This window comes from Taurulus bubalis, assembly GCF_910589615.1.
Source record: "Taurulus bubalis genome assembly, chromosome: 18".
Lineage (NCBI taxonomy): Eukaryota > Metazoa > Chordata > Actinopteri > Perciformes > Cottidae > Taurulus > Taurulus bubalis.
Genome location: NC_136606.1, coordinates 10,463,530 through 10,480,275, shown reverse-complemented (window position 1 = coordinate 10,480,275; position 16,746 = coordinate 10,463,530). Strand labels below are relative to the sequence as shown.

Below are 16,746 nucleotides of genomic sequence, written 5' to 3'. Positions count from 1 at the left end.
AGGCACGCATGAACAGTAAATCAGAACAGAGGTCTTGCAGCCTCTTTGATGGTGTGTTTAGTTTTCTTACTCCATCAATGATAGTTGTAACAAAAGGTCATATGCTTCTCCAATGAACAGGCCAATCAATACACCAAAGTCGGTGGTCATACTGTGGTTCTTCTGGTTGTGTTACAAAGTGATCTATATTAATGCTCGTCTTAAAACACAAGGCGTGTTGTGATACAAGAGTGTGCCGCTCTGAGGTAACGGAGTAAGGAGAAAGACTAGCATTACACATACAAAGTCAAACGTATGAACACGGGTACAAAAGATTAAACAGCATCAAGTGAAGAGCTGTGAAAGGCAATTGAAAAAGGGAAAATAGCAAATATTTTGACCTCAAACACACACACAGTTTGCGACCGGCAGGGGGGATGTAGTCATCTTTTGTTCTAGCAACATGATGCTCCCCTGTGGAAGTGAAATTCTCTCAGTGTCGGGAGAAAGGGAGTCCGCCCCCACAAGGGGCAGAGTCACATCAGCTGTCAGACACACTGGAACATTAAGTACAGGGTTTAACACTGTCAACAATGTGTGGGTGACTGTGTGTTTGTATGCCTAACAGAGTGAGGCTGTGTGTTTTCATATGTGAGCAGTTCTCAAGTGCAGGTTTGTTCACGCATGACCCCTCTTGGACTTCAATATTGACGCCAAGAAATCCACTATATTTTTGGAACTACCCTAAATATTTAACACGTCATATGGATGTTTAACTATATAGCTATAGAAGTAAGCTATATATATATATATATATATATATATATATATATATATATATATATATATATATATATGTATATAGTAAGCTACAAAAAATAGCTGTTAACCTCCAATGGAGGAACAAAGAAACAAACTGCAGTCCATCACAAAGAGTGACTATTGTAACTAATAAACTGCCAGTTAATAACTATAATGTGTGTTAGCATGAATTGAAAACAGTAACTCTGACTTGTGCATGAGTTGGTTGCATGTATGTGCATCTTGTTAGACCCTACTCACCAGTATACATGTCCGAACGCTCCTGATCTTATTGAGCTCCAGCAGCAGCCGCTGAGCCTTCTCATGATTCCCACAGTATTCATCATAAATCTGGAAACGACTCCTCTGCAAGAGATAGAGAACGACAAGGACGCATGAGTAAAAGGAACAAATTGCAGACAGGAAGAAAGAAAGAGAAAAAGGTTCAAAGTCAAGACAAAAAATGGGAAACAAGAGTAGAGGGCGTCGAGAAATAATTTAGACCAGAGTGGGCAATACAGAAGAGAAAACAAGGCAAAAACAAACCGCAGAGCAGACGTGTGAATACTAGGATTCATTGTAGGTAAGAATTCTTCACCATACTCTCGTCTCCGTCATGAAATAAATAATGTATATCGCGTGTGTGTGTGTGTGTGTGTGTGCATGTGTGTTTGTGTGTGTGTGTGCGTTCCAATAGTATCCATCTGCCTTGCAGCCATATTACTGACAACTTTCCACCACAGCAGTTCTCATGACATTCATACTCCATTGTCTTTGAAAGGCAGCAGTGGGCCCAGACCGCACAGCCTTTAAATCACTCACTACAAAGTCACTACAGAGCTGCAAAAATAGTACACAGTCTTCAGCCATGAGGTTTTGCCTCAGAAGATATGATAAAAAGAAACAGAGCTCTCTTAACAACAACAACAACAACTTGCAAATACACATATGTTGCATTATCTGTAGAGTATGCTCTTCTTGTTTTCTAATAGGTCAGTTTACAAACCTCCAAAATATTGTATTTTTGGTCCCTGGGAACTGCTTTAACCGTAGTTCTAAAGGCAGAAGTGGAGTCTTAAATCCGCGAGAACCAATTTGCAGGCCTGAGGGATTTTGATTTTTGCAGCCCACTATCCAGCTGGCTTACTTACCTATTTGTGTTTCTGTAGTAAAGTTACATTGTGTAATTCTTTCCTGGAACTTTTCGAACATCAACATATCACTACTGAGAAATACATTGAGGGAAAAAGAACGTCATGATAACAGAAAGAAATTGTCCAAGTCTAATCTCAATGGACTCACATGGCCACTCATGACTGATTTATGGTCATGAGTTTTCAGTTATGCTGTGAATTATATCCCATTTTCTCAATGAGGTCATCTCCCTCTCTCCCTCTCTCTCCCTTTCACCTGTTTTATCAGTGCCCGACTGGCAGTGGAGTCGCCTTCAGCCCAACAGAAGGATGGTGAGATTTATTAGACTTTGAAACCTATTATATGCCAGTTTGCCTCCCGGCTCAGCATCAAACAAATGTGATATATAGCAGGGAGGAGCAGTATATCAGAACCGTATCAAGCATATCTCATATGTGCAATCTCTCATCATGGGTAATCCAGAAAGATGAATCCACAACATGTGGTATGTCTTATCATTTGCAACAGTACTCCAAGGCAAAACTGCATTTGAGCTCTGATAGTAAAGCAGGAGATAAATTATGTAGATGAACAAAAGATAACTACAAAGAAAGCTTGAACTATAGGAGCTTGGGCAAGATGGTCAAATTATAATAAAAAAAGGTGGCAAGATAACTATCAATTTGCATTAATTGAGTAATGGCGGTCGCATGTGTTACTTACAAAGTGCAAGAAGCAGTGCCCGATTTCATGGTGAGCATGAGGGTCAGGCTGCAGCAGCTCTTCCACCATGGAGACAAAGTCCTTGTGAACGGCCAGGATCTCCTCGATGTTGGAGAATAAAACCTGAAAGAGGAAAAGGACATACAGTGTCTGTTCTTAGCATATTTGCCAGCTGTTTTTTCCTCCAGCGGTGTTCCTAACATTGCCCGAATCAATACTTTGGAGTGCATTTCTTTTTTTGTGGCCATGTGGCACTGGGCACATTTCTGAGGCCACACAAAAAAGAGTGAGGTTTCTTTGAAATGGGCATTTTGGCTTTAGAGGTCTTTCATATGGGGGTTCAAACATTATTATTATTAGATATATTTTTTTGTTAAAGGAGCACTTTTTTTTAACGATGGAAACGTTGCCTTCAAGTGGTGTTGACTTCTGCCCCTTTTATGACCTTTTTATGGTGATGTTAAAGGACAAAACAATGCTGGCTCTGGATGGAGGAAGAAGCTAGTGAAATAAAATCAAGGCATGGAAACCAGAGAAGCCTTTTACGGGTGAGGAAAAACTAATCTTCAGTGGCGCGAAGGACAGCAAAGAAATCTTGTAAGTGAATTTCATGAATGCAACTTTGCTCCAAGAGGACTGAATGTCATTCAGCTGCTCGGTGACTACACTGACCCATTATCCAAATCCCTCTCGGTACAGCATGTTCCCAAACAAAAAATAGCAGGGATGGACATATTCCAAAACATGGGACGTGCAGTAAATATCCACTGAATGTCTATTTTACCTTCAAGAGTAAGCAAGCTCACTGAAACAGTCACTCCCACCGGAGAGAGCATCCCTTATTATCCTCCAGCTGGAATCGCTTATAATAGATTATATTTACAGCTGCTTCCTGGATCGCCCACTACTTCTTGCTCCATTCAGAACATGGCTAATTTAGTTTGAAAGAGCACTCCAAACAAGGGAGTCACTTTATTCAGGTTCCAATGTAATTTCAAGACTTTTCTCGGATCAGGTTTCTGTCAAAAAAAAAGGGTGTGTGCGCGCAGTGTAAAAGTAAATCTTAATTATGCCGTCTCACACCCTTACAGATTGACCCTCACCTTAACAGTCTCCTCTGTGATGTTCTTGTCAATTTTGGTGGCTGCATACTGGTTGAGACGATGTAGAAACACCTGAAGCAGAGCAGGAAAGAAAAGAAACGGTTAACACTTTTGAAATGGATTCAATTATGTTTTGGCGTCTGATCTTTTTTACCTTTAACGAGACACATAGAAGACGAGATTTGATGCTTTGTGTACAGCTGCAACACTTGGGCTACCACAGCAAATTGGTCAACATCACAATGAACACCTGATACACACGAAACACAATCATTGCACTCGGAGAAAAAGAAGAAAAAAAACGTAATAATTGCAGCGCATGGTATTTCAAAGGCGATGTTAAGTGGCTGGCAATGGGAGTCTGAGAGGCCAAACAGTGTGTGAATTGAGATGGATGGGAAGTGCTCTTTCTTCCTTCGGTCCCTGAGGATGCTGGCTCCCAGGCTGCATCACCACACAAGCCCTCAACAACCCATTTAATGCTTCAGGGCACTTTCTGAGAATGGCACATTAAGGTGTGCCTCCAATGTATTCTTAAAATGTGACTAAGGAGGAATTAGTCATTTTCTGAACCCCGCCTGAGGGAGGGCTTTTAGAAAAGAAGACATCCATCAACAAGTACTAGACAAGAATCTCTATCGTATGTGTGCAATGCTTGGAATACAGTTTGTCAGAGAGGAATCCATCTTCAGTGGAAAGATCTGGGGAAAAAGAAATGGCTGCACCACACTTTGATTTTGATCGATGCTTGTAATGCACTTTACTTTGGGGAAAAGCTATGATGAAATCCAAAGCAAGGCTTAAAAATCTTTCGTGAAATACAAAGAAATTGCATTCAATCGTTCTGAATTTTAGTCAAATCAAACTGGATGTCGAGCAACAACAAGAACGTCCCTCATGCTCATATTTCTTTCCAATTTGAACGAGAGCAAGTCGAGCAGCAGCAGAGAAACGTCCTTGGCACAACATCTTAAAATACCTTGTGTGATTTGGGTTTTATTTTACTGACACTTTGTTTTCATTTCTCATGTCACACTAATAACTTTGTTTATCACAGAAGATAAATGAACCCAATTAAAGAAAACAAACTGTGTTCAACAACATTTAGGAAAACCAGAGCTCAAAGAGAATGCAGCAGTGCTGTCAAAACCCAAATTCTGACTTAATCAATGGCTTTTCAGTGATCCCACCAATCCTCTCACAAAGCCACGGCAACGTGACAGACAGCATAATAGGCACAGAGACGGTGCAACAACACAACATATTCTGACACAGAAAAACACTTCAGCGCCACAAAGCTTCATTTCATGGTACAGCGTGACACAAACCATCAGCAGCTCCATGAACACACAACCAAGCTGAACGGCAGTGGGATGCATACAGTCACTGTGAGTGCAGTAAGAAGTTACATCTGTCTAGCTGGCCCTGACCACAGGCGTCCCTTTATGCCATCTGTCGTCCAGTGCAGCCACACAGCAGGCGGCCTGACCTGAGCGAGCTCACATATTACAACCACAAAGCATGTAAACTGCTTACTTTAATGAGCAGACAAGCCAAGAGTTATTCCTTAACTCCAAGATCTAAGTGAGTGGTTGGGACAGATCGAGAGGTGGCTGTGCTAAATCAGCGGTAGAATCTCCATTTCTAGCTAATTACATAGCTAACGTTCTGTTCGGAAAAATAATTGACATGAAGAAATTACAGAAATCATCTTAATCGCATTGTATTGACATCAAGCAACACTTGAAAAGTAACTGGATAAGTGTTTGAATCCGGGCTTGTGTTTGAAGAAAAAAAAAGAAAAAAAAAAGGAGCTCAAATAATCAGCCTCTTTGTTGCCGGCCAACTCTACGCTGATTACCATTCCGTAGCTGCCTTGCCTCGCAACTCTGCCACTCACAAGCATTAGCATCTGATTTGCAAGTCTAATATGTACAAACACGGAGCAGACTTCGACAGGCATGACGGTGCTTACAGTACAGGACCTTAGCTGAGCAGAAGTAGTGCTGATTTGCATCAAAACCAGCTTCCTATCGTTGGTGCGTGACATCAAACATGGGCTCATTAGGGAGACTATCACTTCAGTTGTAATAATGAAGATTCTATTCAACAGGAGATAATCACTAGATCTGCAAAGCACTAATTATACAGCATTTCTACAGCTGTGGGGGGGCTCTGCAGCAAAACATAAGGAGCCACACTGCAGATGCTTATCAGAAGTAAACAACACAAGAAAGACGTCATTATGGAGTGCAGGAACTCTAAATCTGATTGGATGGAGATAATACATTGCCTTATCATCCAGAAGATAAGAGTGTTTGTTCGTTGCTGCACAGAAATTGAGAACATCTTTCATGCAGTTTGCAAGACGAGAACACCACACAGGACTCGGCCACAAAAAAAGTCTGAACAATTAATTTGAAACACTGTTATTTCTAGAATTGTGGACAGTTCAGACTGGCTTTTATTTGTGGAAACTAACATGTCTCTTCCGAGGAGACAGCCAAGACTGCCTTGTTGAAGTCGTTAAGAGACTGATCCTGGAAAAGCTCGGCAGACAGAGAATGGGAAGCTGACTGACTGATTGGATTTATGGACACAGTAACAGTACCCAGGGTGACTGTGAATATAAGCCCATTTCCAGGTTTGTATAGTACCTGACAGAGCTGCACTACATAAATGCATGTATCGTCTCTCAGTGTCAGTGGGGAACGTCCGGGATTTGTCTCTTGATTGCATCAAACAACAGAGCAACTGTCTCTTGGTTTAAAGCTGCAAAAGAGTCTGCGATGACAACAATTACGAACTAGAAACTAATCAAATTTAAAGTTATGAATTTTACAGGAGCTGAAGAACTGTTGAAGAATCATGGCATTTCCACCATGGTCCACCACAGTTGCTTTGTCCCAACACTCAGCAATGACCAATAGATTTTAGAAGGGAGACATGTTGTTCCCAAGGACGGGATGTACTTTCAAGTAGGAATCCACCATGCATGGGCACTGGCAACCACTGAGTCCCTAGCAGACTTCATTGCATTTAACGTTTAAAAGGAGTTGCCTGCCTTCCCCTGTGTATTTAGTCTGTGTCTTTCCCTTGTCAGTTGTGAGATGGTCTTCTTTGTATACCTGTGTGCGGCGCCTTCAAGCTGTAGCTGTGTTCATTTCCAGGACCAGTTCTATCCCTTGTTTTACAACTTTGACTAGTAAAGTACTTTTTGAATTTGCCTCACCGTGATTCCTGTTGTTTCCTCTGCACCTGAGTCTCTGCCCCACCACACCTGGTCGTGACACAGGCACACTTTTTCAGGAAGGGAATTAGGCAGTGGCTGTTCTTTTCTGCATCAGACATTTTTCCTTTTTCTATTTGTCTGACATGCAGTACATGCATTTTATATCCTTAATCATGTGTCAACAGCACTCAACAAGGGGCGGAAAAATCTGTCAAAGTAATTTTGTTCCCTGGAGCCCAGGTGTAATCATCTGGATTGTCACTCTAATGGCTGGGGGGGGACTACACATTAAAACCCCATTAAAGTTTTCATTATTCCACAGAGCAGATGGGTGTGATGAATAGATTGGTCCAATCCCTGCATGTGGCCCTACCTGCCATTAATCAACACAAGTTCACATGCTGTAGGCAACAAAGATGCCGGAGTGGAAATCATGGCCGTGCCGTCTGATGCAGTAATGCATCAGACGGCCCCCACGTGATAACGACCTGACTTTTACTGTCACGATGAAACTGAGATCGGGTTCACTCGCAGGCCACCTTTCCATCACCTACATACTATGATTGGATGGACAACTGCCTCAATCTTTGAGACAACTCGCTCAATAACTGCAGTTTGCTAACGTGTGTTTTATGCTCAGGGTATTTGAAATGACGCCTGGATTGTAGTGTCATGCAGGAAAGGAAAGGCAGAGGGCTGTTTCCATGCCGAAAGATTGTGTTCTGAGCCAACCTAGTTCAGGACATTTTATGAATGGACTTTATGCAACGTTGCCCCCCACACCCTCCGACTAGCATCTCTCCACCAGATTGGAAAGATACAATCAGCGGAAGGCTAGCTACTCCTCCTGTATATGCTGATCTCTGTGTCAATGAAACATGTGAATCACACCAGAGGAGTTTGGCAAAAACAGCTCACTGGCTTACTCAAACATGTAAACCAACAACGACATAAGAGACAATGATGGACATTCTTGCGTTTCAAAATAAATTGTGTGTACAGTATAGTTGCCAAACCAGAGCATGTGCTTGTGTCAAAAAAAAGGAAATACAAGAGTGAATGTGAAGTGAGTGGAAAAGAGAATGAACAAAGTGCATGTCATTCATCACCTTACACTGCCAGCAGAGTGGGCTGTGATGGGAATACAAACGCAACCCAGGGAGGAAAAGAGCACTAACCAGATCCAAAAGTACACTAAACAGATCCAAAAGAGCAAAATGATGCAGCAAATTGCTTTGATAAAAAAGCTATCTCGCTGCTCCCATGCTACAGAAATGAGTTTGAATCAAGTACAAAGCGAGCCTCAAACATTTGCTAATGCATTCAAGTTAAAACTATTGGAAGAGTAGGCAGGAACAAGGGGCCTGTTTGATGAATTACATGCAAAACAACCATTGCAGGTCCCTGTGGCCCATCGAACACAATGCTCTCTCCTTGAAATTAAAAGTACTGAAGCAGCTATATTAAAAAGAGTAAAACAATTTTACAACTTCTTCTTCTGCTACCAAATTTCAATTGCTTTTGCGGTGATGTCAGATCTATTGCTAGCAACTGAAATCGCTCCAATCGGAGTTCATTGGCACTGGCCACCAGTAAACTCTGGAAGAATGAATAGGCCCTCAGAGTCTATTGGACAAACTGCATCTTTTGTCTGCTGATGATTCACTGATGGGCTTTGTTGTTCTGATTGGAGAACTGGCAAACAGACACACACACACACACACACACGCACACACACACACACACACACACACACACAGACACACACACACACACACACACAAACATCCTGTTTCTCCACTATGATTAAAATATAGTGGTGTGAAAAAGATTAAATGTAGAGGAGTATTACAACACACATCTATAGGAGTTTTCTAATCCAAACTCTGTGAAAGAATCCTCTCTCGTTAACGAATAAAAAAAGATGAGACATCGATGACCACTCGACCCCAGAGATGGAGACACACACAACAGCTTCCCCACGAAAAGCCCACTGTAGTAAATCACTAGACTGTGAAGGTATGCTCATTAACGCTACAGTCCCTTTGGGTATGTGCGTGTTTCTCTGTCATACATCTGTCCCCTGGGATGGCAGACTAAAAATGTATAACACACTGTGATGATAACCGTTAAAGTAAAGCAGGTAACAGGTGCGCAAGCAGCTCGACACCCTCAGGCAAAGCTCTCGAAACACCCGCGTCTCTAGATCCTGTGTGTGTGTGTGTGTGTGTGTGCGTGCGTGCATGCGCGTGTGCGTGTTAGGAAATGAGAGCGCAGCAGAGATAGAAAGAGACAATGCAGACGTAAAAACGGATAGAGAGGATGTACAGTGGGAAGGAAAAAAGAGAGGCTTGTTTGGCCTTCTTCTTTCACAAATGAGCTGCTTTTAAACTAGAGTACAACAACACAGGGTTAAATCTCCCAGCCACACACACAGACACACACCAAATTCCTGGCAATCAAAAACTGAATTTTCGCCAAAAAGTCCTGACTAGAGACAGAGACAGTCTCCGATGCTGAGAGCACACAGGGGAACATCCGAAAAGAGAGAAAAGGCTCTTTGTAGTGATTCCCTCCCAAAAGCCAGGCTCCTCCTGTCTTCAACAGGTCCTGATGACACCTAAAGAAGTCATCCCGGGCTTCCCATCTCATTAGTCCTCTGGCTAGTTTTTCCAGACAGGCCGTTTCTCTCCACTGGGAATGTATACAGGAAACAGACACTCTTAATGTAGCGGAGAATGTTAATTTGTCTATCTTGGGAGTGGCTATTAGGGCTCATCTGCACAGCTTAATGTAGGCTCTCTGGTTTTAATTAACAACGGAGAACATATTGCAAATTCATTTTACCGGTTCCTCGAGTGAACAAAAGCCCATTTGTCTTCGGAAGCCTTTCATTTTAAATCCAGGCAGTCTGACTTATAGAAATAAATCAAATACTGGCGAAGAACACAAAAATACATAGTTATTAGCTTGTAAAGGAAAAGTGAAGATCAAATAGTTGCTTTGAGGCATCTCCAAGAACTCAATATTGCTTGGGTAGGGTATAGAAAATGTCTTCTCTGACATGTTATTCTTCTCCAGTGTCCCTGAAGCATTTTATCTAATGAATATGTCTGTGTCCAGTGTCTCCGCCTGACTCCTGGTGAGCGACTTTGAAATGAACACGCGCATAAAACGATGCTTGAGGTCATGTCCGTTTAACTGAATACCCGACAGGCTGTGGGTCTGTTCAATTTCACCCCTCGCGGCCCTATAAATGGTGGGAATCTTCCGCATATTAGGAAGATCTTTTGACTTGACTGAAATTGGGTACGAAGCAGTGAGACCAGCCTCTAGTAGCCTCTTACCTGCCAATCTACATGTGCAGCCAGGCAAAACATTATCAACTGATAGATAGCAATTCCCATCCAAGCCACACACCAGCACCCTGTATTGATGAGCAAGATGACTAAGCAGAATCAATCTGTGGCGCACTCCCAAGCATGACTGTCACACATAGAGATTGTTCATTTGATTACTGCTCCAGGCCCCACACGCCATCCATCTCAGCAGGACTGGCAGGGAAAAAGGAAAGCTGCAGAGTCAGCCTCTCTCACACTTCGGACCAGACGCTGTCAATAGAGAACTGAACAACTGCCATGCCAGTTTCTCCACGCTCTCCCTCTCCCCAAGCACAACTGTTCAGAGCATGCCCACTCGTACAAATACCCCCTTTCTGCCAGGGTTCGGCTTACCGTGCCTTCTTTTTGTTTGTGATTGGACAGAGCAGGAGGCACCGGGCTAACATGGCTGCATCACAACAGACACCACTGAGATAAGATAACGCTTTATTAGTCCCCCTGCGGGGACATTTGCAATCAAGGTACAGGAACTCCTTTTATTGTAATTGAGTATTTTCTTTTTGCTGACGTAGTGATTATGAGTTTAATTAGTAACTGCTACCCCAAATGTCCTACTTTCTCCTCACAGCTTACCGTGATATGGTGGCAGCTTTCCCTCTAAATATATTGCATTCAAAGGCTCACGCTATTCTATTAGGGTTTGATGTAGGATGCGAGGCTTTAGGCCTCACATTCAAGACTAAATTTCAGTAATCAAGTTACGCTTTTTGTGTGAAACTAAATTTGTTTACAATTGTCAAAAAAGTTCGATTTGAAAATGTCGAGACATCTGCACACGTGTTTGTGGGAAAATGCATGATATCAAACCACATGGTTGGTCATTTGTTTTACAAACAATATAACCTTAATCCGACAAGCATTTCATTCATTTGTAAACACATTGTCATCTTCATCATTGTCTGCAGAATCATGGAAAAGCTAAAGAAGGATGGAGGGTGCTAAGCAGACACTGCAGGCATAGTGATCTGAGCAAGTGTGTATGCATGTCTGTCTGTGAGAATGAGAGTGCGCATATGTGTGTGTGTGTTCCCTGCGGAAGAGCATGCCAGCTAGAACACAGGCCCCCTTGTGATGATGACCCCTTCAACTCCATGAGCGTCCTGACAAGTGTCAACCGAAGTCCCGCCACTTTTCTACTTGTTGCACGTAAGCACCATGTGACCGGGCAGCTGGCACTGTCCAAATCAAAGGCCGCCTTCTCCTCCTTGGCAGCAGGAAAGCACCACCTCTGCCTCCTGAGCTAAATCCACTCTGTGGATTCAGCGCAGGAGTCCTTGCAGCCGTATATCGCCTATGCATCGAAGCTTCCCGTTGCCAAGTGGGCATCTGTGGCAAAACTCTCCTTTCCCTAGCGCAGTGGAGACAGTGGGGGAAGTGTGTGAGTGTGTGCGTGCAAAGCAGGAAACATGCAGCACAATGTAAAGACGGGGAGGGCCAGGAAGGAAGGAAATCCTGCTTGAAAATTGGCCTCGGAGACAAAAGCAAGAGAAGTCTCTATAGTGCAACAACCTTTTTAAGGGGACTAATACGTGTGGGGTTTTTTTACGCTGACAGAAAAAGGGTGTAAATGATTGTCATCAATTAAGTCATAGGCAAGACGAGACAATAACAAAAGCTAATAGTGATTTCTAGCTGCTAAGCGGAGCTAACCAGCTGTCGGGTCAGATTTACTGTACAGGCGTGAGTGTGGTGTCGCTCTTCTTGTCTCACTCTCTGCAAGACAGTGAATTTGTGTGATTCCCAAAATATTGAACTATCCCTTTAACGAAAGGAGCCAAAATGATTATGGTGAAATGTTGTTTCAACAACAGCAGCACTGCAGGAACTTTTCCCATAATAAAAGTTCATTTAGAAATTCCGCTGTCACAATTTGGGCACCCTACTCGATTGAGTTTCAACACCTTGCCCTACACACAGGTCAGGAACATTTGACTCACATTACATTAACTTTCCCTCAGTTAACATTACAATATTCAACATTTCTAGTAATTCCACAACCTGGCATAAAGTAGGTAACGCATTTTACTAAATATTTCCCCAACGGTAAATACTACTGCTGCGTCTAGGAAATTGTCAAATCTTTTTTTCTATCAAAAAGAATGTATAAAATATTAAAAGGCATGCAAAACACAGTGGATCCTAGAGCAGGATTGCTCAATGGGAAGATGAAGCATAATCCCACACAGTGTTTTCATAGATATGGGACTCAAGGTTGATGCAAAACTCTCAGCAAGAGAGGGCTCTGCTGTCGCTAATCTAATCTACACTGTTAAAGTTACTGATACTGCATATGCAAAGTGAAAAGGGCACAAAATAAATACACAGTTATGACCAAACAGAGAGAGACTGCATTTACACAAATCAGGCAGGTCACTTCTGTTATGGCTGTGGTGTGAAATTGAAATGCAAGTAAACCACATCATCCATGCAGGGGCCTCACACAGGGGACAGACAGCAGAAAAAACAGTCTGCATTCTCAGAGAGCAGAGACTCACCAAATTAAATTTAAAAGAGTCAAGGAGAAACAGTCTCACCCCTGTCTAGGCTTTCTTTTTTTTTGCTTCTCAAAAAAAAAACACAGACATAAAAGATAGTTGTGTCTATGCACATACAAGCTAAATCTAAACAAAAATTCACCATCCATAAGATTTAAGATTCTGGTAAACACTCCGCTCTGGCCTAGTATAGGGATCACAATAAACCTTCACATGGAAAGAAAGTTTCAAAAAATATATATATATATCAGTACAGTATCCAAAATCATGGATGGCCCATACGCAGTTGCTGCTCCCTCTGGGACACAGTGGTGAAAAACAAGAAAGAAAGAGCACCATTAAGAGAGATTTGAGGAATATGAAAGGGTACAGCGCATAAGACTGGTGTGGAATTAGCAACAGTACGATAGGACGTTCGTAAATGAATTAAGGAATAAAGAAGAGAGCAATCAGGGCAGAAACATCAGCGTGTGTGATTGCACACTGCTTTCTGTGGAATCTCTTATCACTAAATGCAGCCCATTATGGAGTCTGACGAATGTAAGCAACTGTAAATGGCCACAAGCGGACGCGAAGCACTCGCCCTCAGCCTCAAAACCACCCAATCCAAACACGCCAACATCATGGGAGCACACATGTTCAATCTTATCTGATGTGTCACTTAAAAAGGCTATTTAAACAGCTTAGTGGAATCTGCACAAAGGGCTATATCATGTGGCGTCAGTCTTGTTACAGCAACATATACAACTTCTGCCCCCTTTAACCCAGAATCTGCTCCTACTCCTCCAACAGATCCAGACAACAGCTCCCAACATTTCTGGCTTCTGTCCCCCAAAACATTTACAATTAGGCTGTGTGATAAATATACCTCGTAAATATTTGCAGTTCAATCCATCTCAGTTAATGCAGTACTTATTGAAAACAAAAAAAGCACAATAGCTTATTTGGGCTTCCAACATAAATACAACATGCCCCCAGACAGCTTTCTGTGAACACATTTTCGCTTGTGTGTTTTCATCCAATCAGGACGCACTGGCCATCAGCATCTTCTGTTCCTGTTTCCATCAGAACACAGGAGGGAGCTCGATATTGGCATGAAGCCTACAGATTAACAGACAGGAAGAGGACAGGAACAAGGGGCCGTGACCTTTGGGGTCGTCGGTTGACCGTTTGGTGCATATGAACCTTCTTGTCGTGGCCCTTGGAGCTAGCCTCCTTCAGGACTGCCCACTAGTTATATGTTACAAGCAAAGAAAACTTCTTGGCCGCTCAAGACGTAAACAAATCTAAAGCCTGCAAGAGAGATGTGGAACTTCTACATACAAATATATACACACACACACACACACACACACACGGATAAACGTGTGCAACTGTATTAATACACATGCTTCATTTCTTAAACTTCATCCCCTGATGATCCATAGTTTTTTTTTGGAAGAGTTTGCACCGCATTATAATGTCTCAAACCACATTTATTAATTTAGATTTATGCAAGGGATTAAAGCTGTTTTTTTTAACATCACACTCTGTGGTTTCTTCATAGTTCAACAGGCTTTTTTGTGGGAGAGGAAGGCAGCAGCTGAGGGACCACTTAATACACTGCGAAGCTCTTTGGAATATATTAAGTTAACTTGTGGCTCAGATCTTCCTCCAGAATCAGGACATGAAAGATTTTCTCCTTTGTCCCTTCTTGCATTCTTCCTGCAAAGCGCTTATCTTGCAAGCAAATGGCTTTCAAAGTCTCTCAATCAAGAGCGAACAATGTCAGAGACTATGTAAAGTATTTCATTTGACACTGTGAAGACAAAAAAACAGAAAGGCAAAGACCTCATTAAAATGACTGTTTACATTATGTCTTGATTTGTTTCAGTCATTTAGACGATTTCTAAGAATGACTGTCATTTTATTGGCTCGTAGCTGTCCAAGATAAACACCAGTGTCCACCGCCGCCCACTATATCTAGCTATAATTGTTCATTACGTAAGAAGGGCCTGAGATATTTCAAACAGCTTCCCTGGAGCCTTCTTCTCACTGCCCGACTACTGTGCAAGTGTATTGCATGCAGTTTAAAAAGTGTTGCTTTATTCCACAGAAAGTCAAATTTAGACTTTCCAATAATGAAACCTACAAGATGTAATCAGCATACTTTCCCACGGGAGGTTAGGTACGGTCACACAATAGGCTCAGACTGTCCTGGGACAAATTGCCCTAATCATCCATGTTGTTTTCCACTAACTTAATGGTAAGGTATGTGTGAGGTGTATTGTGTTTGGGGTCCCACGGATCAGCAGCAAGGATCTCTGCTCTACAGTTCAACTTTGGCTACTGACCGGAGCCTCATTGTTCCCCAGCATTTCCTAACCTCGGAGGAATTCCTCCTCCAGGAAATATGGCTTACAAGAGAAGGCACCAAGCCCAGCCACTTGCAGAACCCCCCCCCCCCCCCCCCCCCCCCCCCCCCCCACCTTCACCCTCCTGGCAATATCTACTGCATGATCAGCTCTATCCTTTTCCCTTCTCCCCTCGAGCAATATCCCCTTCAACCTTCTCCCTGCTGGTACTCGGAGTCTCCTGGATTATCCCACCAGGGAGTCGCACAGAGGGGGGCCAGCTTGTCCTCCATTCGGACCTCTAGACACACAGAAACTTGTGTGATTCCTAACTGGTTCTAGCGTGGCTGGGAGGCAACCAGTGTGCTTGTGTCTGATCAGATGAAAGTCTTCCTTATGACCCCTCTCTCCCCGGTGGGGCTGTCTTTGATCATCTTGAGTGTCTTCCACAACTACTCCTGTAGACCGCCCAGATGATAAGACAGTAGATAACAGTGACTCTTTGTCTTTTCCTCTCACTTTCTAGCTTCTTTATTATCATCATCCAGCTCTATAAGCTCCAATGCGCAGCTAAACCAACAATTGTAATCTCTTTTCGCAGTCAGATCTCAATCTGATGCATCCATGCTGACATTCCCGGGCCAGAACAGAGTTGCCTTGTAAGGATCAGTCACTCCTGAAATGAATCCCAGTTCCAGCACCACAGGGGTTGATAAAGGAGGGTTGGCTGCATTCCCCAAACCCCCACCGCCACGGACAGAGGACACATTCCCTCATGTAATCGCCTCCTCCATTTCTCCAGTGATGCCACTTCTAAGAAAAGGCCAGAGAGAGCTCCATCCCCTCCCTGGTCCCTCTGTCCTCCATTAGAAACATCTGGGCAGTGGGAGGGAGGTCAGGGTGTTCACATTCATACATGTGGTCTGGGAAATAGCACTCTTAATGACACACAACACCCTTTCGACCTGACATCCTTGCAAAGTTCCCATCGCATTAAGAAGCTTAAACTGTTGAGAGAATGTGGAGGAAGCCATCCAAACATACAGTCCAGATCACATGGTATCCGTGTTTTAAGGTCCAGAACATCCACAGCTTTCTTTCTCATTAAGACTTGATTCCCAACTGTACACAGCGTTCTAGTTTAAACAGGGAGCTTTCCAATGTTTCCTTGTCCTCCTTTCTTTAGAGTTATGTGTAATTATTGCCTGAAACATCATTAAGCTGACAGCCCATCAGGCCTGTGTTGCTGCAACCAAGCGTTGAGCTCAGTGTGCAGCCGGAGCCGTGGTTTTCATTTGAGTCCACCTGTGCCGTCCTTGGCAGAACTCGCCACACTTCTGGATTTGATCAAAAGCTGGCGTAGGAAGCAGCAAGCTGCACTCATACAGTATTTGCTACGCTGATTGAGAAGTGAGGCAATCATGTGGATGGAATAGTAACGCTGTACAGCACAAGTTACAAAGACAGGGGGAGCAGAAATCCTTAAGGGAGGGAATTTCAGCTATTTCTCGTTCAGATATACAGCTTATTTCTTATGTATAATGG

The 16,746-nt window shown here is 43.0% G+C and overlaps 1 protein-coding gene across 3 annotated transcripts in view; it reads right to left on the bottom strand.

The window, feature by feature from the left end:
* Positions 1-16,746, bottom strand: part of prex2 (phosphatidylinositol-3,4,5-trisphosphate-dependent Rac exchange factor 2) — a gene marked incomplete at its 5' end in the record, with an annotated part of 81,175 nt that overhangs the window by 63,703 nt on the left and 726 nt on the right. For all 3 annotated transcript variants that reach the window (XM_079234165.1, XM_079234166.1, XM_079234167.1), the window contains 3 exons: positions 1,042-1,146; positions 2,638-2,760; positions 3,741-3,812. In XM_079234165.1, coding sequence (XP_079090291.1) covers positions 1,042-1,146; positions 2,638-2,760; positions 3,741-3,812 — 300 coding nt within the window. The remainder of the gene's footprint in view (positions 1-1,041; positions 1,147-2,637; positions 2,761-3,740; positions 3,813-16,746) is intronic.